Consider the following 22,510-nt stretch of genomic DNA (forward strand, 5'->3'; position numbering starts at 1 on the left):
GATGATTCGCACTCTCGCATTCTCATTCTCCCAGTAATAGCGGAGTTGGGCAAGCCACCGGAAGTCTGTTCATGAGAAACTCCTGAGGAATGTAGGAAAAGATAGTCAACCTCTAAGACACTGCAGAATCACAAGGGAGAGTTTCTAAAGGGAAGGCAAATGCCCATACATTATAGGACAAAACTCCTAGTCACCGAATTCTGCTTTTTTCATTTAGTCCCATTGCCCACGGTGTATAACATCCGGACTCTCAGCCCCCAGTTTATAAAATCCGGCCTCTCGCCTCCCCCGGTGTATAACATCCACCCCTCGCCCCTAGTTTAGTATAACATCTCTCCCCTCGCCCCCCCCCGCCAGTGTATAAAATCCATCCCCTCAACCCCACTGTATAACATCCAACCCCAAGCGCTCCATTGCATAACATCTGGCCCCCAGGGTATAACATCCGGCCCCCAGCCCCGGTGTATAACATCTGTCCCCTCGCTCCCTCCCCCTGGTGTATAACATCCGGCCTCTCGCCCCCCCGGTGTATAATATCCATCGCCTCGCCCCCCCCGCCAGTGTATAAAATCCATCCCCTCAACCCCACTGTATAACATCCAACCCCAAGCCCTTCTTTGCATAATATCCGGCCCCCAGGGTATAACATCCGGCCCCCAGCCCCGGTGTATAACATCTGTCCCCTCGCTCCCTCCCCCTTGTGTATAACATCTGGCCTCTCGCCCCCCCGGTGTATAATATCCGTCCCCTCGCCCCGGTGTATAATATCCGTCCCCCCGCCCCTGGTGTATAATATCCGTCCCCTCGCCCCTGGTGTATAATATCCGTCCCCTCGCCCCTGGTGAATAATATCCGTCCTCTCGCACCTGGTGTATAATATCTGTCCCCTCACCCCTGGTGTATAATATCCGTCCCCTCGCCCCTGGTGTATAATATCCGTCCCCTCACCCCTGGTGTATAATATCCGTCCCCTCGCACCTGGTGTATAATATCCGTCCCCTCGCCCCTGGTGTATAATATCCGTCCCCACGCCCCCCGGTGTATAATATCCGTCCCCTCGCCCCGGTGTATAATATCCGTCCCCCCGCCCCTGGTGTATAATATCCGTCCCCTCGCCCCTGGTGTATAATTTCCGTCCCCTCGCCCCTGGTGTATAATATCCGTCCCCTCGCCCCGGTGTATAATATCCGTCCCCCCGCCCCTGGTGTATAATATCTGTCCCCTCGCACCTGGTGTATAATATCCGTCCCCTCGCACCTGGTGTATAATATCCGTCCCCTCGCACCTGGTGTATAATATCCGTCCCCTCGCACCTGGTGTATAATATCCGTCCCCTCGCACCTGGTGTATAATATCCGTCCCCTCGCACCTGGTGTATAATATCCGTCCCCTCGCACCTGGTGAATAATATCCGTCCCCTCGCACCTGGTGTATAATATCCGTCCCCTCGCACCTGGTGTATAATATCCGTCCCCTCGCACCTGGTGTATAATATCCGTCCCCTCGCACCTGGTGTATAATATCCGTCCCCTCGCCCCGGTGTATAATATCCGTCCCCCCGCCCCTGGTGTATAATATCCGTCCCCTCACCCCTGGTGAATAATATCCGTCCCCTCGCACCTGGTGTATAATATCCGTCCCCTCGCACCTGGTGTATAATATCCGTCCCCACGCCCCCCGGTGTATAATATCCGTCCCCTCACCCCGGTATATAATATCCGTCCCCTTGCTCCTCAGTGTATAACATCCAGCCCTCGGACAGTATAACATCTAGCCCCTCGTACCACTAGGGTATAACATCTGGCCCCTCGGCCTTGTATAACATTAAGACTCTCGCCCCCCACCAGTGTATAACATCAATCCCCACGCCCCCCGGTGTATAACATCCGCCCTCCCATGCGGTGTGCTGTTACTAACATATGACAGAATGGCTGGTGGTGCAGAGCTCTCTGATACCAGCGCGGTCCTGTAATAGGAGCCACCGGGGTAACAAGTCTGGATATTACATTTCTTCCCTCCTAAATCTTCCCCCATCACATGTGAGTGATATTATTAAGGAGTGGAAGGAACTGCAGCAACTCAGGAGACCCCAGAACATTACAGAGCGGGGTCACTGAGTGCTGAGGAGCAGAGGGCAGAACGCTCTCCTGACTCCATAACTGCAGAGTCCAGATCTACTTTGGTAACAACATCACCACAAACACTGCGCCCCCGCCTGGAGCTTTATGGCCGAGCAGCTGCATGCAGCCTTACATCACCAAGCACGATGCCGAGCGTCGGATGGAGTGGTGTGAAGCCGCCACCACAGGACTCTGGAGGAGACCTGTTCTGTGCAGTGACGGATCACACTTCTCTATCTGGCATCTGATGGACGAGTCTGGATTTGGTGAATGCCAGGAGAACGTTACCCTATTAACTGCATTGTGCCCGCTGGGCAGTTTGGTGGTGGAGGTATGGCCTTGTTTTTAGGGGGTGGTCTAGGCCCCTTAGTTCCAGTGAAAAGATATCTTAATGCTTCAGCACAAGACATTTTAAACAATTGTAGCTTCCAACCCTAAGGGAATAGAAGAGCAGAACTGTTTCCCACACGTTCTCAACCTCAACCCCACTAAACACCTTTAGGATGATTAATTAGAACAAATACTGGAGAATGGCAGCATAAATATGTCACCGCCACATAGGGAAGAACAATGTCAGGCACACATCAATTACATTGCCATATGTCTGCTCAGGCTTAGAATGGCTGACCACTCGGAGAATGACATAATACCTACAAAGAAACCGAACAAAAGGTCATTAAAGGAATTGACATAAAACCCCTTTATTAGTCCATCCATGGTTATAGAACGACACTGCACAGAGGAGGGCACACACACCATTGATAGAAAATATTACAAACCGCACCTAGGCCATCCAAACCACTGACTATAAAGAAGATCAATTGTGGCAATGAGTCATATACAGGGGATGCCGACACCTACAGATGCCAAAACATTCCTATATAGGGACCACCATCTCAATATGCAGAAATGACTACTGCCCCATAGACGTCATTGTAAGTACACCCCAAGATTGCTTTACTGTGACAAGATCAATTGTGTCCTATGAAAACTCAAAGAAAAGAGGGGGGAACATAACATAGATATGGAAAGAACATAGGAATATGGTGAAACGTATGAAGGTGCTCGGCATACTGAGCTGTGATATCTGTAGAGGGACGGACTCCATATTAACATCCTGGATATGGATTAGAATAGGAGGCCATAAAAGCCCCTGTAGGTGTAATGTGGAGGGGGCACAATACCTTTCTCCATGTAGTGTATAATAAATAGAACATGGTATTGGAAAGTTTGCTGCCAGCCATGATGTTTGCACAAACCTGTTTCGATCATTTCCCTGACCACGTCACGAGCGTGCCCCTCTATGGTGACGAGAGCCCCCAATGTGCTGCGAGTCTGCTGGGACAATTTGCCTCCTCGCAAATTGCTCCAAATACCCAGATGTACCTCTATAAAACGCTGCTACAAACAGCAGGGAAAACTCAATGCAGATGGATTAATTTTATGCTGGTATTATGGGAAATCCCATACAATGTCTTCCCTTATTGGTAGATATGACGAGAGTAGAGATGAGCGAATGGATTTGCAGGACTCTGGTCCAACAGTCCGGTCAGTATTCCACGGCCGCAGGACCGGAGCCCCGTGAACCGGCATCTCCGGCTCCTCTTTTGATGTCGATGTCATAGTTGTGGTGTGAGGCACAAATGACATCACGCCTGGCCGGCTAATCAAAAGAGGAGCCAGGGATGCCGGCATGTAAGAGGCGGTTAGCAAGGCTCCCATCCAACAGCCACAGACTACTAACCTGCTCTCTTAGACCAAGGTCCTGCAAATTTAGTTGCGCATCTCTAGACAAGATGCATGAATCAATGCAAAATCCCAACAATACTATGGAGCCTTTTGGGTACCTTCAAAATATTGAGCCGCTGTACAACTGCAACCCCCAGGAGAAGACCCCTGGGCAAGAACACTACATGGGCTCTTTGCAGTCTAATAACGTACTGTGAAATAAGCTGCTTGCATCTTTGGATGTGAATGTGGGTCCCCTTACCTCTGTTGCACCAATGGTATATCCCCCCCTGGAAACTCCTATAAGCTGCGTCTCTGGGTATGACAGTCTATTAGCAGGAGAACTCATGAAGTCTGTCTATGAATGTGTATATATATGTATTTCTCCCAGAAAATTATTACAATTACACGTTTTGTTGTTCACATGTTTATTTCATTTGTGTATATTGGAACAACACAAAAAGAAGATATTAGTCAACAATTTTGGTTCTCAAGTCCTCAGACAGTTCTCTTCTCCTCTTTCTGTTCTCCCAGCTTAGTGTGGCACGTAACAACGCAAAGACTGAGTCAACTTTTCCCCTTTGTATCAGGTTTCAGGTGTGATTTTCATATTGCCCGCACCTTTTACTTGCCACAGGTGACTTTGAACGAGCATCACATGCTTGAAACAAAATTGTTTACCCACAATTTTGGAAAGATGCCAACAATTTTGTCCGACCCATTTATGGGGTTTTGTGTGAAATTATATCCAATTTGCCTTTTTTTGTGTTGTTCCAATACATACAAAGGAAATAAACATGTGTATAACAGAAAATACACATGCAATTTTTTATGGAAAAATACTTCATTTTCTGGAACAACTTCAAGGGTGCCAACACTTCCGGCCATGACTGTTTATAGTGAAGCAACCTTGATCAGTAAAGGAGCTTATGCCGTACCTCCGGGCCACTGCCGATAGCTTCATGCACTTCACTTGTCCAGAACATGAGACACACAGAGCACGACCTGTCCCGGCCATTCCCTCACCCAGTCTTTTCTTGCAGTCGCAGGGTATGCCTTTTAAAAAAGAAAGTTAAATTACGTTGACAGAAGCATTTAAGAGAGGGACAACCTTACTAGTATTATCTAGCAAATTCATTTCTACCGATTGCAGGTAGAAGATCTGCTACCTGGCTCTATTGCAAGAGATACATCATCCACAAATCATTCACTGCCGCCAAATAATCTTATACAAATATAAAAGAACTAGATGGTGGCCCGATTCTAATGCATCGGGTATTCTAGAATAGGTATGCGGCCGACCGGGTGCAATCAGCAGAGCTGTGTTTAAATTTGGCGCCAAAATCGCTGATTGGTCGCGTTCGGCAACCGCGACCAATCAGCAAAGCGGTGTTTAAATTTGGCGGCAATATCGATGATTGGTCGCGGGCGGCGGCCGCGACCAATTAGCGAACCGTGTTAGTGAGGACTGGAGAGCGTGTTTAAATTTGGCACCAAAATCGCTGATTAGTCGCGACCAATCAGCCGAGCGGTGTTTAAATTTGGCGCCAATACTGCTGACTGGTCATGGCCGCCGACCGCGACCAATCAGCAGAGCGATGCAGAGCGGGGTTTAAATTCGGCGCCAAAATCACAGATTGGTCGCCGGCCGTGACCAAACAGCAGAGCATTCTTTAAATTTGGCGCCAAAATCGCTGATTGGTCGAGGCCGGCGACAGCGAACAATCAGCAGAGCGTTGTTTAAATTTGGCGCCAATCTCGCTGATTAGTCGCGGCTGGCGGCTGCGACCAATCAGCAGAGCAGGGTTTAAATTTGGCACCAATAATGCTGATGGGTCTTTGCCGGCGACCGCGACCAATCAGCACAGCGGGGTTTACATTTGGCCCCAATGCTGCTGATTGGTCTCGGCCGGCGACCGTGACCAGTCAGCAGAGCGTTGTTTAAATTTGGCACCAAAAACGCAGATTGGTCGCGGCCGGTGGTTGCGACCAATCAGCAGAGTGAGGTTTAAATTTGGCGCCAATACTGCTGACTGGTCACGGCCGACAACCGCGACCAATCAGCAGAGCGTTGTTTAAATTTTGCGCCAATACTGCTGATTGATCTCGGCCAGCGAACGCGATCAATCAGCAGAGCGTTGCTTAAATTTGGCGCCAATCTCGTTGATTGGACGCGTCCGGCGTCCGCGTCCAATCAGCACAGCAGTGTTTAAATGTGGCGGCAAGATCGGTGAATGGTCGCGGCCGCTATTTAAATGTGGCGCCCAAATCGGTGATTGGTTGCGGGCAGCGGACGCGACCAATCAGCAGAGCGGTGTTTAACTTTAGCGCCAAGATCACTGATTGGTCGGGTGTGGAGAGCGCGACCAATCAGCGAATCGTATTGGTGAGGAGCGGGGAGCGGAATCGTATTAGAGAGGACAGGGGAGCGCCCCTGCCTGTGCGGCTACTTCCGCTGCGAGAACCCGGGACATGAGCGGGCGCTCGGAGCAGAAGTATCCCGACCCGCAGCGCCGCTCCCCGGTCCTCCCTTCACACCCTAGCCGCTGATGTCCCCACAGTATCCGCAGGGTGTTACAAAGGTCCGGACATTTGTGTTCAAAATCGCTGATTGGTCGCTGGCGCTGCCCGCGACCAATCACCGATTTGGGCGCCAATTTTAAATATCGGCCGTGACCAATCACCGATCTTGGCTCCACATTTAAACACCGCTGTGCTGATTGGTCGCCAACGCTGGGCGCGACCAATCACCGATTTTGGCGCCACATTTAAATTTAAATAGCGGCCGCGACCAATTGGATGTCAGCGCCGCTCCCCGGTCCTCCCTTCACACCCTAGCCGCATGGATGTCAGCGCCGCTGCCTGTGCGGATAGTTCCGCTGCAAGAACCTGGGACATGAGCGGGCGCTCGCAGCAGAAGTATCCGGACTCGCAGCGCCGCTCCCCGGTCCTCCCTTCACACCCTAGCCACTGATGTCCCCACAGTATCCGCATGGTGTTACAAAGGTCAGGACATCTGTGTTAAAAATCGCTGATTGGTCGCTGGCGCTGGCCGCGACCAATCACCGATCTTGGCGGCAAATTCAAACACCGCTGTGCTGATTGGTCGCCGACGCTGTGCGCGACCAATCACCAATTTTGGCGGCACATTTAAATAGCGTCCGCGACCAATCAGTACAGCGGTGTTTAAATGTTGAGCCAAGATCGGTGATTGGTCGCGGCCGATATTTAAATTTGGCGCCTAAATCGGTGATTGGTCGGCGGCAGCGTCAGCGACCAATCAGCGATTTTTAACACAAATGTCCGGACCTTTGTAACACCATGCGGATACTGTGGGGACATCAGCGGCTAGGGTGTGAAGGGAGGACCGGGGAGCGGCGCTGCGGGTGGGGATACTTCTGCTGCGAGCGCCCGCTCATGTCCCGGGTTCTCGGAGCGGAAGTATCCGCACAGGCAGCGCCGCTGACATCCATGCGGCTAGGGCGTGAAGGGAGCACCGGGGAGCGGCGCTGACATCCAATTGGTCGCGGCCGCTATTTAAATGTGCCGCACAAATCGGTGATTGGTCGCCGACTTGGCCCGCAACCAATCACTGATCTTGCGGCCAAAGTTAAACACTACGGTGCTAATTGGTCGCGGACGCTGACAGCGACCAATCACCGATTTGGGCGCCACATTCAAATATCGGCCGCGACCAATCACCGATCTTGGCTCCACATTTAAACACCGCTGTGCTGATTGGTCGCCGACGCTGGGTGCGACCAATCACCGATTTTGGTGCCACATTTAAATAGCGTCCGCGACCAATCCGCACAGCGGTGTTTAAATGTGGAGCCAAGATCGGTGATTGGTCGCGGCCGATATTTGAATGTGGCGCCAAAATCGGTGATTGGTCGCTGTCAGCGTCCGCGACCAATCAGCACCGTAGTGTTTAACTTTTGTGGCAAGATCCGTGATTGGTTGTGGGCCAAGACCGCGACCAATCACCGATTTGTGCGGCACTTTTAAATAGCGTCCGCGACCAATTGGATGTCAGCGCCGCTCCCCGTTCCTCCCTTCACACCCTAGCCGCATGGATGTCAGCGGCGCTGCCTGTGCGGATACTTCCGCTCCGAGAACCCGGGACATGAGCGGGCGCTCGGAGCAGAAGTATCCCGACCCGCAGCGCCGCTCCCCGGTCCTCCCTTCACACCCTAGCCGCTGATGTCCCCACAGTATCCGCATGGTGTTACAAAGGTCCGGACATTTGTGTTAAAAATCGCTGATTGGTCGCTGGCGCTGCCCGCGACCAATCACCGATTTGGGCGCCAAATTTAAATATCGGCCGCGACCAATCACCGATCTTGGCTCCACATTTAAACACCGCTGTGCTGATTGGTCGCGGCTGATATTTAAATTTGGCGCCCAAATCGGTGATTGGTCGCGGGCAGCGCCAGCGACCAATCAGCGATTTTTAACACAAATGTCCGGACCTTTGTAAGACCATGCGGATACAGTGGGGACATCAGCGGCTAGGGTGTGAAGGGAGGACCGGGGAGCGGCGCTGCGAGTCCAGATACTTCTGCTGCGAGCGCCCGCTCATGTCCCGGGTTCTCGGAGCGGAAGTATCCGCACAGGCAGCTGACATCCATGCGGCTAGGGTGTGAAGGGAGGACCGGGGAGCGGCGCTGACATCCATGCGGCTAGGGTGTGAAGGGAGGACCGGGGAGTGGCGCTGACATCCAATTGGTCACAGACGCTATTTAAAAGTGCCGCACAAATCGGTGATTGGTCGCTGTCTTGGCCCGCGACCAATGACTGATCTTGGCGCCAAAGTTAAACACTATTGTGCTGATTGGTCGCGGACGCTGACCGCGACCAATCACCGATTTGGGCGCCAAATTGAAATATCGGCCGCGACCAATCACCGATTTTGGCGCCAAATTTAAATATCGCCGCGACCAATCACCACAGCGGTGTTTAAATGTGGAGCCAAGATCGGTGATTGGTCGCGGGCAGCGTCGGCGACCAATCAGCACAGCGGTGTTTAAGTTTTGCGCTAAGATCAGTGATTGGTCGGGTCCGAAGACCGCGATCAATCATCGAATCGTCTTGGTGAGGACCGGGGAGCGGCGCTGTCTGTGCGGCTACTTCCGCTGCGAGAACCCGGGACATAGCGGGCGCTCACAGCAGAAGTATCCCGACCCGCAGCGCCGCTCCCCGGTCCTCCCTTCCGCATGGAGGTCAGCGATGCCGGCGGTCCTTCCGCTGCTACCGGCCGGGAGATGAGCGCCTCGCGGCGCTCATCTTCCGGCTGCATCTCCATCCCGCAGACGGGTCCGTCGGTCGGGTTCCTTCTGCTGTTGCCGGCCGGGAGATGAGCGCCTTGCGCCGGTCATCTCCCGGCTGCATCGCCGCTCAGCTCCGTCCCGCAGATGAGCCGCTAACGGCCGCCATCTTTTTTTAGAAATCCCCCGGCGCTGATTGGCCGCTGCCGGACCAATGAGCGACGCGGGATTTCCTGGACAGACAGACACACAGACAGACAGACAGACGGGATAAGACGATTATATATATAGACTAGATTAGTTCCAATTAATGCTTTTGGTCTGTAGGTAGATCCGTACCATTCGTGACCGAGCAATAACATCATGCACGCTCCTTAACATGACATCTTCCCCTTGGATGAGCCACTTCTCCACGGCCCCCCGAGCCTCGGAGGTGGAGATGGTCTGGATGAGCTCTACGCGTTCCCCCTCGGTGCTGTACATGGCTTTGATGTCCAGGTTAGGAAGGAGCTCCAGCTTTGCTATGCCTTCAAAGCCCTTCTTTAGATGTGGTTGGACCCGCAGAGGATCTTTAGTCTCAGAGAGAATTTCTAGCATTTCATCGTTGGACAGGAAGAAAAAGCTAAAGCGAAAATGCACAATATGATAAAGATGTCATTAAAGTATTGGGTCAGGCGCCATTTGTATTAGTGTCTATGTGAGAAAATAGAAAAGCAAAGCTTTAAAGTAAAGATTCAGTCACCATACACATTGGATTAAAATAGTTTAAACCTGACGATTGCAGCAGGACCGGCCTACCCACTGATGTGTATGGGGGTCTCCTGACTCTCCCCCGATAGAGGATGTCAGGGCCAGAAGGATCGGGCAGATGGGATTTCAATACCCGGTCTTTTGGTTCTCAGGGGAGATAACCCGCTGCCGGAGGTGTCCAGTACCGACTTTCTCCTCTCTCCCCATTAAAACCACATGACTGTTCAGCAGAATAGGTGGGAGTCAGGAGAAATAGCCAAATAACCATTCAGACCACGGGTATCTCATATCTCATGCGTATGGTTAGCTTAAAGGGGCTATCCAGCTTTGGGAACTTTTTTTTATTTAACTGAAATGTGTATTCCCATCTCCAGGATTCTACCCCAATATGTAGTATGCGTAATAATAATAATATTAGCAAATACCTCCAATTAGAAGTTTAGTATAGTTCTTCTGATTTGTTTTGTCGCTTACCCCATGTGCAGGGCATTGCAGTAGCTTAGGTTACGACCACTAGCAAATAACTGTCACTATATGAGTGGTCGTAACCATGGATACCGAAGCTACTGCAATGCCTTGCACATGGGGAAAGCGACATAGTGAATCAGAAGAACTATACTACACTTCTAATTGGAGGTATTTGCTAATATTATTATTATTACTACGCCTACTACATATTGGGATAGGATCTTGGAGATGGGAATACCCATTTAATTGCGAGTATTTGCGACAATTCAGTTTCATTAAAAATGTTGCACCGTTAGGCTTTTTGTTTCCTGCACATTCAGCTTTGATGTGATCTGTGGTCATAAATCGGCTAAGAGGAGCTGAAAAAAGACAGATTAAAAATAAGTCCAATAGCCAGCGCAACACAGAGCCAATAGAAGGCAAACAGTGCAAAATTATTAATGAAATCCAATTACAAAAATGATTTCAATGCGTTTAAATAAGAAAAAAAAATATTTAAGGAATATATACAATCATTGCAACAAGTGAAAGGACTATACCGTGGGAAAAAAAGCCTCTTCTTCTCCAGATAGGCATTCAGCCCTTTCATGATTTTATCCAGAAGCACATTGCTGTCCTGAAGTTTCTCCAGAAGTCCGGTCAGAGAAGTGGCGCTTAAAACCTAAAACAAAGTAGATAGCCCATAAGTAAGATTCCATTATATAGTTATAGAGACTGAAAAAAGGTCACATTCATTGACTATTGTGCCAATAGTTTATATTAAAAGAAAAATTAGAACCTATTTGGATAGAAAATAGAAGATGCGGGAGGCTGGAGTCCAGGCAGTGCGGAGCCCCATAACCCGGGATCCTTGTGATGGAAGCATCAGGACACGGACTCTTGGAAAACATCAATCCTGGATGCAAGATGACCGTGCTTTCTTGTATCAGTCCACCATGAAGCATCCATTTACCTTCGGGTCTTTAACGCAATGTTTCATGATCTCTCTCCAGTTTCTGTCCACAGTCTGGAATAAGCGTCCTTCTTCAGGCATTTGCTGCATGATGTCCTCAGAAGAGAAGATTAAAGCCACTGGGTCGGCACCTTCAGCCATTCATCAATGGTTTCCTGGATCCTTATCAGTCGTTCCTCCCATTGCTTAAAGGAGGAGAGCAAAAAGTTAATTACACATAAAATGAAAAGGATAGAAAAAAAATGCTATCATTTTAGAAGATAAATTATCAATGGATATGAATTCTGAATTGTTGGACATTTGTAGGGAAAGTTTGGTGAGACTCCTTGATACCATCCCCTTTACATGTAAGCTGGAGCCGCATGTAACTTTAGCCTCGGAGATCCTAATGAAACCTTAGCTTCTGCTAATAAGCAAGTGAAGATTTTAAGCTGAGTGACAACATTTACTGTGGGTGGGAACTCCTTAATCCCTTCAGGACCGGATAATTTTTTGTTTTGCATTTTTTCCTTCCCTTCTTCAAAAACCCATACATTTTTTAATTTTTCCATTGATATAGCTGCAAGAGGCTATGTAATGTGCTGTAGCTTAACCCCTTCCCAACATATGACATACTGTTAAGCCATATGCCATGTTCCTGCAGATGTGCAAAATTTGGACCTGGGCCCCCACCAGCATGTTGGTCAGATGTATGGGCCCTTGTAGCATTCTAGATCCGATAATGATGCGCGTGTTCGTCCCTGCCTTGGATGTTTCCCATTGTAGCCCCATCCTATAATAATGTCTCTCATTCTAGGCCCCTTCCTGGTATAATGTTCCCCATCCTGCGCCCCTTCCTGTTATAATATCCCCGATCCTGGGCCTCTTCCTGTTATAATATCCACCTTCTGTGTATAATACCCCCCATCCTGAGCCCCTTTCAGCAATAACGTCCCAATCCTGGGCTCCTTCCTGGTATAATGTCCTTGTTCCTGGGCCTCTTACTGTAATAATGTCCCCCATCCTGGCCCCTTCCTGTAACAATGTCCCCAATCCTGGTACAATGTCCCCCATCCTATAACAATGTCCTCCATCCTGGTATCCTGTCCCCCATCCTAGGCCCCATTCTGGTATAATGACCTCCATCCTTGTGCCCTTCCTGGTGTAATGTCCTTCATCCTGGCCCATGTCATGGTATAATGACCCCCATTCTGGTATAATGCTCCCTATCCTGGGCCCTTTCCTTGTATAATGTTCCCCATCCTGGGCCCCTTCTTTATATAATGCTCCCCATCCTGGGCCCCTTCCTTGTCTAATTCTCCCCACCCTGAGCCCCTTCCTTGTCTAATGCTCCCCATCCTTGGCCCTTTCCTGGTATAATGTTCTGTCGTTCTTTTCTAATACATTAAATAAACAAAAATAAATGATTCTTCTTACCTTCCTGCGCTCCCACGACATGCGGCGTCTTCTTCTGTAGCTGATTTCAGTGTGCCGGCAAGGGCAGCGCATGACGTCACTTCCATGCGTCGCTCGTGACTGGCACGCCGACATCAGCTACTGGCCTTTGATTGGCTGGCGGCATGCATTGCAGCTCAGGGACCCGGCATGTCCCTGCGCAGCAATATACTTCAGCCGAATGTGCGTCCTCAGACTGTGGAAGTGCCATAAATATATGAGATGGGAATACCACTCTGCCACTTTGCGTTCCTTTATGCACTTTACCCTCCTTTTTGGCACTCTTTGTGGTAAGAGACTACCTTAAAAAATGTTTTATGTGACATGTATCTGATTATTTGTGGGCAGGAGCATTATTTAGATGGATACCTGATGCATATGGCAAGTGTAAATCCAATGACTATGGAATACTTATGGATTACTTTTTGATATATTATTACACTCATTGGATTGTCTTGATATACTAACCTTATGCTATATTATCTATATTGCTCATGTCCCACTGTGACCATATGCGTGACCATATATGTATACTTTGTAACATATCTTGCTACATTGGTAATCTAATTAGTGTCTTTATACTATCCGTATTATGTCATTTCTCTTTTTACTATGTACGTTTTTTAACTTGATGGAATAAAAATTTATATTTTTTACGCCAATTAACTCTTTCTTCGCCTATGTACCCATGTGTTTCATGAGTTGGCTCAGTTTGGCAAATCTGGGATATATTTCCCCCCGGATATGCCAACTTTACCCCTATAGGGTCTATTTAGTTGTATCACTCTGAGTCTATGTCTGATCCAGAGATACAATAATGAACATGAATCCTTATATATCACGGATCTTGCAGCCGCCTTTACCTGCTTGGACATAAGTGTTACATAGTTACATAGTTACATAGTTACATAGTTTAAAAGGCCGAAAAAAGACAAGCGTCCATCCAGTTCAGCCTATTTCTTGTGCACTGCAGCTATTCCGCAGCGTTGATCCAGGGGAAGGCAAAAAAAAAACATGCGGTATAGGCCAATTTACATCATTGAGGAAAAATTCACTTCCCGACTCCAATCTGGCAGTCAGATTAAATCCCTGGATTAATTAACTATCACTAAGCATAAGATGTAATTTTATTGTTCTCAAGAAAGGCGTCCAGTCCTCTCTTGAACTCATTAAGTGAGTTGGACATCACCACTTCCTCTCCCAGAGAATTCCAGAGTCTCACAGCTCTGACCGTAAAGAATCCCCTTCTATGCTGGTGCAGGAACCTCCTTTCCTCCAGACGCATAGTGTGCCCCCTCGTCTTTGTCACCATCCTTGGTATAAACAGGTCATGGGAGAGATCTCTGTACAGCCCCCTGATGTATTTATACATGTTTATGAGGTCTCCCCTAAGCCTTCTCTTTTCCAACGTAAATAGGCCTAATTTGGACAACCTCTCTGGGTATTCTAGTCCCTCCATTCCCTTTATTACCTTAGTCGCCCTCCTTTGTACCCTCTCTAGCTCCAATATGTCTTTCCTGAGTACCGGAGCCCAGAACTGTGCACAATATTCTAAGTGCGGCCTTACCAGCGCTTTATACAGAGGAAGAACAATGTTCTCATCATATGCCCCTATTCCTCTTCTGATGCATGCCATGACTCTATTTGCCTTCGCAGCTGCTGCCTGACACTGGGCACTCCAATTTAATTTGCTGTTAACCAAGACGCCCAGGTCCTTCTCCATGTCAGATTTCCCCAACGGTTTCCCATTTAATATGTATGGGTGACTGCTGTTTTTCTTTCCCATGTGCATGACCTTACATTTATCGGCATTGAACCCCATTTGCCATTTTTTGGCCCAACTCCCCAATTTATCTAAATCCTCCTGTAGCTGTGCCCTATCCTCATCTGTATTAACTACGTTACAAAGTTTAGTATCATCTGCAAATATTGCTATTTTACTATGCAACCCTTCCACTAGATCATTAATAAGTATATTAAATAATATAGGGCCCAAGACAGACCCTTGAGGCACCCCGCTAGTCGAGATGCAGTTATAAAAGGAATCCAATTTGTCCGCATTAATCAACTGCAGGGCATCTTGATTGGCAAATAGATTGATCACTTTGGGGTACCAAGTGTTCAGCAACTTTTCTTCTGTCTTGGCACAAGCCAAGGATACGCTGTTCCTCAGGGATTCACATTCTACAGGACCCCTGGACCCGACAAAGAATAAAGCACTTTATCATATTAAACCTGACAGGGCACACCTGTGAGGTGAAGACCATTTCCGGTGACTACCTCTAGAAGCTCATCAAGAGAACGCCAAGAGTGTGCAAAGCAGTCATCAAAGCAAAAGGTGGCTACTCCGAAGAACCTAGAATATAAGACATATTTTCAGTTGTTTCACACTTTTTTGTTAAGTATATAATTCCACATGTGTTAATTCATAGTTTTGATGCCTTCAGTGTGAATGTACAATTTTCATAGTCATGAAAATACAGAAAAATCTTTAAATGAGAAGGTGTGTCCAAACTTTTGGTCTGTACTGTATATATCCACCCATATACAGTATACATATATATACACACATATACAGTATACATATATACACACCCATATACAGTATACATATATATACACACATATACAGTATACATATATACACACATATACAGTATACATATATACACCCATATACAGTATACATATATACACACCCATATACAGTATACATATATATACACACATATACAGTATACATATATACACACCCATATACAGTATACATATACACACACATATACAGTATACATATATACACACATATACAGTATACATATACACACACCCATATACAGTATACATATATATACACCCACATACAGTATACATATATACACACATATACAGTATACATATATACACACATATACCAGTATACATATATACACCCATATACAGTATACATATATATACACACACATACAGCATACATATATACACCCATATACAGTATACATATACACACATATACAGTATACATATATACACACCCATATACAGTATACATATATATACACACATATACAGTATACATATATACACACATATACAGTATGCATATATACACCCATATACAGTATACATATATACACACATATACCAGTATACATATATATACACCCATATACAGTATACATATATATACACACTTATACAGTATACATATATACACACCCAGTATACAGTATATATATATACACACCCATATACTGTATATATATATATACACACCCATATACTGTATATATATATATACACACCCATATACAGTATACATATATACACACATATACAGTATACATATATTCACACATATACAGTATACATATATACACACACATATACAGTATACATATATATACACCCATATACAGTATACATATATACACACATATACAGTATACATATATACACACATATACACACACATACCAGTATACATATATATATACACACGCCCATATACAGTATACAGTGCTGGCCAAAAGTATTGGCACCCCTGCAATTCTGTCAGATAATGCTCAATTTCTTCCTGAAAATGATTGCAATCACAAATTCTTTGGTATTATTCTCTTCATTTAATTTGTCTTCAATGAAAAAAACACAAATAGAATTGTCCTAAAGCCAGATTGGATATAATTCCACACCAAACCTAAAAAAGGGGGTGAACAAAAGTATTGGCACCCTTTGAAAAATCATGTGATGCTTCTCTAATTCGTGTAATTAACAGCACATGTAACTTACCTGTGGCACCTAACAGGTGTTGGCAATAACTAAATCACACTTGCAGCCAGTTAACATGGATTAAAGTTGACTGAACCTCTGTCCTGTGTCCTTGTGTATACCACATTGAGCATGGAGAAAAGAAAGAAGACCAAAGAACTGTCTGAGGACTTGAGAAACCAAATTGTGAGGAAGCATGAGCAATCTCAAGGCTACAAGTCCATCTCCAAAGACCTGAATGTTCCTGTGTCTTCCGTGCGCAGTGTCATCAAGAAGTGTAAAGCCCATGGCACTGTGGCTAACCTCCCTAGATGTGGACGGAAAAAAAAATTGACGAGAGATTTCAACGCAAGATTGTGCGGATGGTGGATAAAGAACCTCGACTAACATCCAAACAAGTTCAAGCTGCCCTGCAGTCCGAGGGTACAGCAGTGTCAACCCGTACTATCCGTTGGCGTCTGAATGAAAAGGGACTGTATGGTAGGATACCCAGGAAGACCCCACTTCTTACCCCGAGACATAAAAAAGCCAGGCTGGAGTTTGCCAAAACTTACCTGAGAAAGCCTAAAACGTTTTGGAAGAATGTTCTCTGGTCAGATGAGACAAAAGTAGAGCTTTTTGGGAAAAAGCATCAACATAGAGTGTACAGGAAAAAAAAAGAGGCATTCAAAGAAAAGAACACGGTCCCTACAGTCAAACATGGCGGAGGTTCCCTGATGTTTTGGGGTTGCTTTGCTGCCTCTGGCACTGGACTGCTTGACCGTGTGCATGGCATTATGAAGTCTGAAGACTACCAACAAATTTTGCAGCATAATGTAGGGCCCAGTGTGAGAAAGCTGGGTTTCCCTCAGAGGTCATGGGTCTTCCAGCAGGACAATGACCCAAAACACACTTCCAAAAGCACTATAAAATGGTTTTAGAGAAAGCACTGGAGACTTCTAAGGTGGCCAGCAATGAGTCCAGACCTGAATCCCACAGAACACCTGTGGAGAGATCGCAAAATGGCAGTTTGGAGAAGGCTCCCTTCAAATATCAGGGACCTGGAGCAGTTTGAAGTGACCGCGGGCAAGGCCGCGCATTGGTATCTATGATCTGGCCCAGCAAGATCCCCACACACAGACTCTATCTTGACAACCGTATCTTTACTCGCATACATTTTTAACACAGCAAAGAAAAAAAAACAATAAATGACAACCGTAAATATGCACAGTAATAACGTGTACTGATAAGCTGACCCTCACTGTCCCTACTCACACGTTACCAGTCCTTTACTCCAGAAGGATGTGTCCCCCGTCGCAGGCCTGTCTGTCTTTGCAGGAAGGCGTCCCAGCCGGAAAAAAAACAGGAACAGCAGAATTCGCGGAAACAAAGGAAGGGATACTTCGGCCTCTCGCCAGAGGTCCCGCTTACAGTCTCTCTGATCCGGATAGAAGCTCTGGTGGGTCCCCTTATGTAGTCCACACTCCAGTAGCAGGGAGTGTAACAGCTGAATCCTTCAGCAGTGCAGGAGCTGGGGAAGGCTCCGAGGATATGGTGTCAGATAGAAGAAATCACGTTGAGAGTCTCTCCTGCGCCACACACGAGGGCCTGCACACCGTCCTGGCTCTTTTCACAGACCACAGCAGACTCTGCGCGCGCTTTTTCCTGCTTCCCACTTTGGTCACGTGACTCTCTAGGGCGGGACACAGGAGGCTCAGTCTTTTTCTCTGTCATCACACCCTGCGCAGGTGCAACCTCTGGCCACAAGGTGGCAACATCATTCTGTGTAATCACTTCTGTAACAGGCTCTATATCAATTATCACAGAACAGCCAGAGACGGCCAGCTCACTACAAGTTTGCCAAAGAAGAATGGTCTACAATTCCAGCAGAGCATTGTAAGAAACTCATTGATGGTTACCGGAAGCGGTTGTTCGCAGTTATTTTGGCTAAAGGTTGTGCAACCAAGTATTAGGCTGAGGGTGCCAATACTTTTGTCCGGCCCATTTTTGGAGTTTTGTGTGAAATGATCAATGATTTTATTTTTGCTTCATTCTCTTTTGTGTTTTTCCTTGCAAGCAAATTAAATGAAGATAATAATACCAAAGAATTTGTGATTGCAATCATTTTCAGGAAGAAACTGAGTATTATCTGACAGAATTGCAGGGGTGCCAATACTTTTGGCCAGCACTGTACATATATATATACACACACATACAGCATACATATATACACCCATATACAGTATACATATACACACATCTACAGTATACATATATATACACCTATATACAGTATACATATATACACACCCATATACAGTATACATATATACACAGTATAGATATACACACACATATACAGTATACATATATATACACACACATACAGTATACATATATACACACCCATATACAGTATACATATACACACCCATATACAGTATACATATATACACACCCATATACAGTATACATATATATATACATACAGTATGCATATACACATATACAGTATACATATATATATATACATACATATAGAGTATCTATAATATAACGCTACAAGCGTCCCTCTGTCTGAAGCCTTTATAGTCTGCGCTAGTGCGACACGCCTGCACAGTCTGGCTCCAGACTGAAGAACGCATGGAGCCGTTACAGGTAAGAGGAGTGTATGGTGCTGGAGATCACGGTATGCGTATACACTGAACACATACCGCGATCTCTGGTGCCATACTTACATACTTACCTGACCGGGATGAGCGCTACCGCGGCGCTTCTGTTCGGTCCGGAGTCCGGGGGAAGAGGGAGGCATTGAAATCGGCACATGCGCATAGCGCTATCCGGCGCCATTTTACTGAAGACACATTTGCAATGTGTCTTCAGCAAAATGGAGCCGGACAGCGTGGTATGAGCACACGCGTACTTCGGCGCCGCACTCCTCCCCCGGCCTCCAGCAGAACGGGAAACAGCGCTGGAGCACAGGGAAGAAAGGTGAGTATAAGTGTTTATTTTCTTGTATGTGTGTGTAGCATGATAGGGATGAGGGGTGCCATACATACCAGGATTGGGGGGTGAGGAGTGCCATACATACCAGGATTGGGGGGTGAGAGGACCATACATACCAGGATTGGCGGGTGAGGGGACTATCCATACCAGGATTGGGGGGTGAGGGGTGCCATGCATATCAGGATTGGGGGGTAAGGGGACCATGCATAACAGGATTGGGGGTGAGGGGACCATGCATAACAGGATTGGGGGTGAGGGGCGCCATGCATAACAGGATTGGGGGTGAGGGGTGCCATGCATATCAGGATAGGGATGAGGGGTACCATGCATACCAGGATTGGGGATGTGAGGGGGTACCATAGATACCAGAATAGGGATGAGGGGGTACCATGCATACCAGGATTGGGGGTGAGGGGTACCATGTATACCAGAATTGGGGGGTGAGGGGACCATGCATACCAGGATTGGGGCTGAGGGGTGCCATGTATACCAGAATTGGGGGGGGACCATGCATACCAGGATTGGGGATGAGGGGTGCCATGCATACCAGGATTGGGGAATGAGGGGTGCCATGCATACCAGGATTGGGGAATGAGGGGTGCCATGCATACCAGGATTGGGGGTGAGGGGTGCCATGCATACCAGGATTGGGGAATGAGGGGTGCCAAGTATACCAGGATTGGGGGTGAGGGGTGCCATGCATACCAGGATTGGGGGGTGAGGGGTGCCATGTATACCAGGATTGGGAGGTGAGGTGACCATGCATACCAGGATTGGGGAATGAGGGATGCCATGTATACCAGAATTGGGGGGTGAGGGGACCATACATACCAGGATTGGGGGGTGAGGGGACCATGCATACCAGAATTAGGGGGTGAGGGGTGCCATGTATACCAGGATTGGGGAATGAGGGATGCCATGTATACCAGAATTGAGGGGTGAGGGGACCATGTATACCAGGATTGGGGGATGAGGAGTGCCATGTATACCAGGATTGGGGGTGAGGGGTGCCATGCATACCAGGATTGGAGAATGAGGGGTGCCATGTATACCAGGATTGGGGGGTGAGGGGACCATGCATACCAGGATTGGGGGGTGAGGGGACCATGCATACCAGGATTGGGGGGTGAGGGGACCATGCATACCAGGATTGGGGGGTGATGGGTGCCATGTATACCAGGATTGGGGAATGAGGGGTGCCATGCATACCAGGATTGGGGAATGAGGGGTGCCATGCATACCAGGATTGGGGAATGAGGGGTGCCATGTATACCAGGATTGGGGGTGAGGGGTGCCATGCATACCAGGATTGGGGGGTGAGGGGTGCCATGTATACCAGGATTGGGAGGTGAGGGGACCATGCATACCAGGATTGGGGAATGAGGTGTGCCATGCATACTAGGATTGGGGGGTGAGGGGACCATACATACCATGATTGGGGGGTGAGGTGTGCCATGCATACCAGGGTTGGGGGGTGAGGGGACCATACATACCATGATTGGGGAATGAGGTGTGCCATGTATACCAGGATTGGGGGGTGGAGGGACCATGCATACCACAATAGGATGGGGGCAGCACAAATACCAGGATGGGAGACCATATACCAATAAAAATGCTCGCCACCCGGGCGTAGAACGGGTTCAATAGCTAGTACATATATACACGCATATATACAGTAATACAGCATATACATACACATATATACTGTATATACACACACACACACATATATACAGTAATACAGCATATACATACACATATATACTGTATATACACACACACACACATATATATATATATCTGGCGACAGGGCCCCGCTGCGTCCTCTGTGTCTCTGTACAGATATAAGTGTAACACGTCCTGGATCCAGCACAGGTGACAGTCTGCCATAGAGCTGACGTGCAGTACATACACTGTGTTATAGGGGGCGCTCACCTGTGCGGACCCCGCGCTCCGGCCGCTACTTCTCTGCTCATATAAGGTCTCTCTTTCTGCCATTAAATAATTCGGTTGTCATGGCAGTGGAGGCGGGGCGTTGGTAGGGGGCGTGTCTGGTATAGGGCAGATTGGGGCGGGGCTGTCATGCAGTGCTTGTCTCATCGCTGTAATTTCCTGCTGATGCCACCTGGTGGACAGCATTGGTCAGTACGCGCTGAGAATGCTCACATGGTGGGGGAGGGGCAGCTTATATATGTATATACACAGTCACAATGCAGTTAGGGTTATGTTCACACAGTGTTTATTTAAAACGTTTTTTTCCACATTATAAAACTCAGTGTTGTCAGGAAAAGCATTGCCTGTATTTTTGATGTATGCCTCATACAAAATACATTTTTGAAGATTTTTTTTAATCTTCCATCCTATACTCGGGCACTGGCTGTATATTGTTGAGGCCCCGGGACTTGCTTAGATCCGCTGGGTGGCATTGCCAGCTGCATTGCAGTAAATGGGTGACCTGAAATCCCACATTTATCCTGTGACCAGTTAGGGACTGTTTTTTCTTAAAGAAGGGGCTCGTGTTATTAATCCCAGACAATCCATTAATGGAGTTTCCAGTAGTATAATAATGATGATTTATCCTGGGGATGGGTTATCAATATCAGATCGGTGGGCTCCGACACGCGGCACCGGCTCTACCCATCAGCTGATTGCAGCGCTCAGATGTAAATAGTGTGAAGATTGAACATCACCGCTCCATTCACTGTACTGCGGGTCCTGCAGATCAGCTAATATTCATGTAATAGGAGCTGATCTGCAGCACCAGGGAGCGGCCACTACACAGTGACCAGAGCTGTGATGCTCAGCTCCTCAACAATGTTTACATCTGATCTCGACCGAAGCTGCAAACAGCTGATTAGTGGAGGTGACACGTGCCGGACCACCACAAATCTGATATTAATGAGATAACCAGGGGATAGGCCATCAATATGTTTGTCCTGGAAATTCCCTTTAAGGCCCACCTGCACATACTATGTATATATATATATATATATATATATATATATATGGCAAAGAGTGGGAAGGGGTTAATCAAAGGC

At 47.4% G+C, this 22,510-nt stretch overlaps 2 protein-coding genes across 2 annotated transcripts in view; both read right to left on the minus strand.

Annotated features, from left to right (window-relative positions):
• The window catches only part of LOC141213671 (dynein axonemal heavy chain 12-like), a 21,949-nt gene extending 454 nt beyond the window's left edge, over window positions 1-21,495 (minus strand). Inside the window, exons 1-6 of the mRNA XM_073665270.1 lie at window positions 21,408-21,495; window positions 11,286-11,470; window positions 10,873-10,994; window positions 9,455-9,737; window positions 4,787-4,904; window positions 1-82 (exon numbers count right to left, since the gene is read on the minus strand). The exon at window positions 1-82 is cut by the window's left edge and continues 454 nt beyond it. Coding sequence (XP_073521371.1) covers window positions 4,818-4,904; window positions 9,455-9,737; window positions 10,873-10,994; window positions 11,286-11,426 — 633 coding nt within the window. The 5' untranslated portion in view covers window positions 11,427-11,470; window positions 21,408-21,495 and the 3' untranslated portion in view covers window positions 1-82; window positions 4,787-4,817. The remainder of the gene's footprint in view (window positions 83-4,786; window positions 4,905-9,454; window positions 9,738-10,872; window positions 10,995-11,285; window positions 11,471-21,407) is intronic.
• The window catches only part of LOC141213689 (uncharacterized), a 316,710-nt gene that overhangs the window by 57,105 nt on the left and 237,095 nt on the right, over window positions 1-22,510 (minus strand). The window lies entirely within an intron of this gene.

This window comes from Phyllobates terribilis, unplaced genomic scaffold, assembly GCF_046119375.1.
Source record: "Phyllobates terribilis strain yellow unplaced genomic scaffold, ASM4611937v1 Scaffold_207__1_contigs__length_3498100, whole genome shotgun sequence".
Classification (NCBI taxonomy): domain Eukaryota; kingdom Metazoa; phylum Chordata; class Amphibia; order Anura; family Dendrobatidae; genus Phyllobates; species Phyllobates terribilis.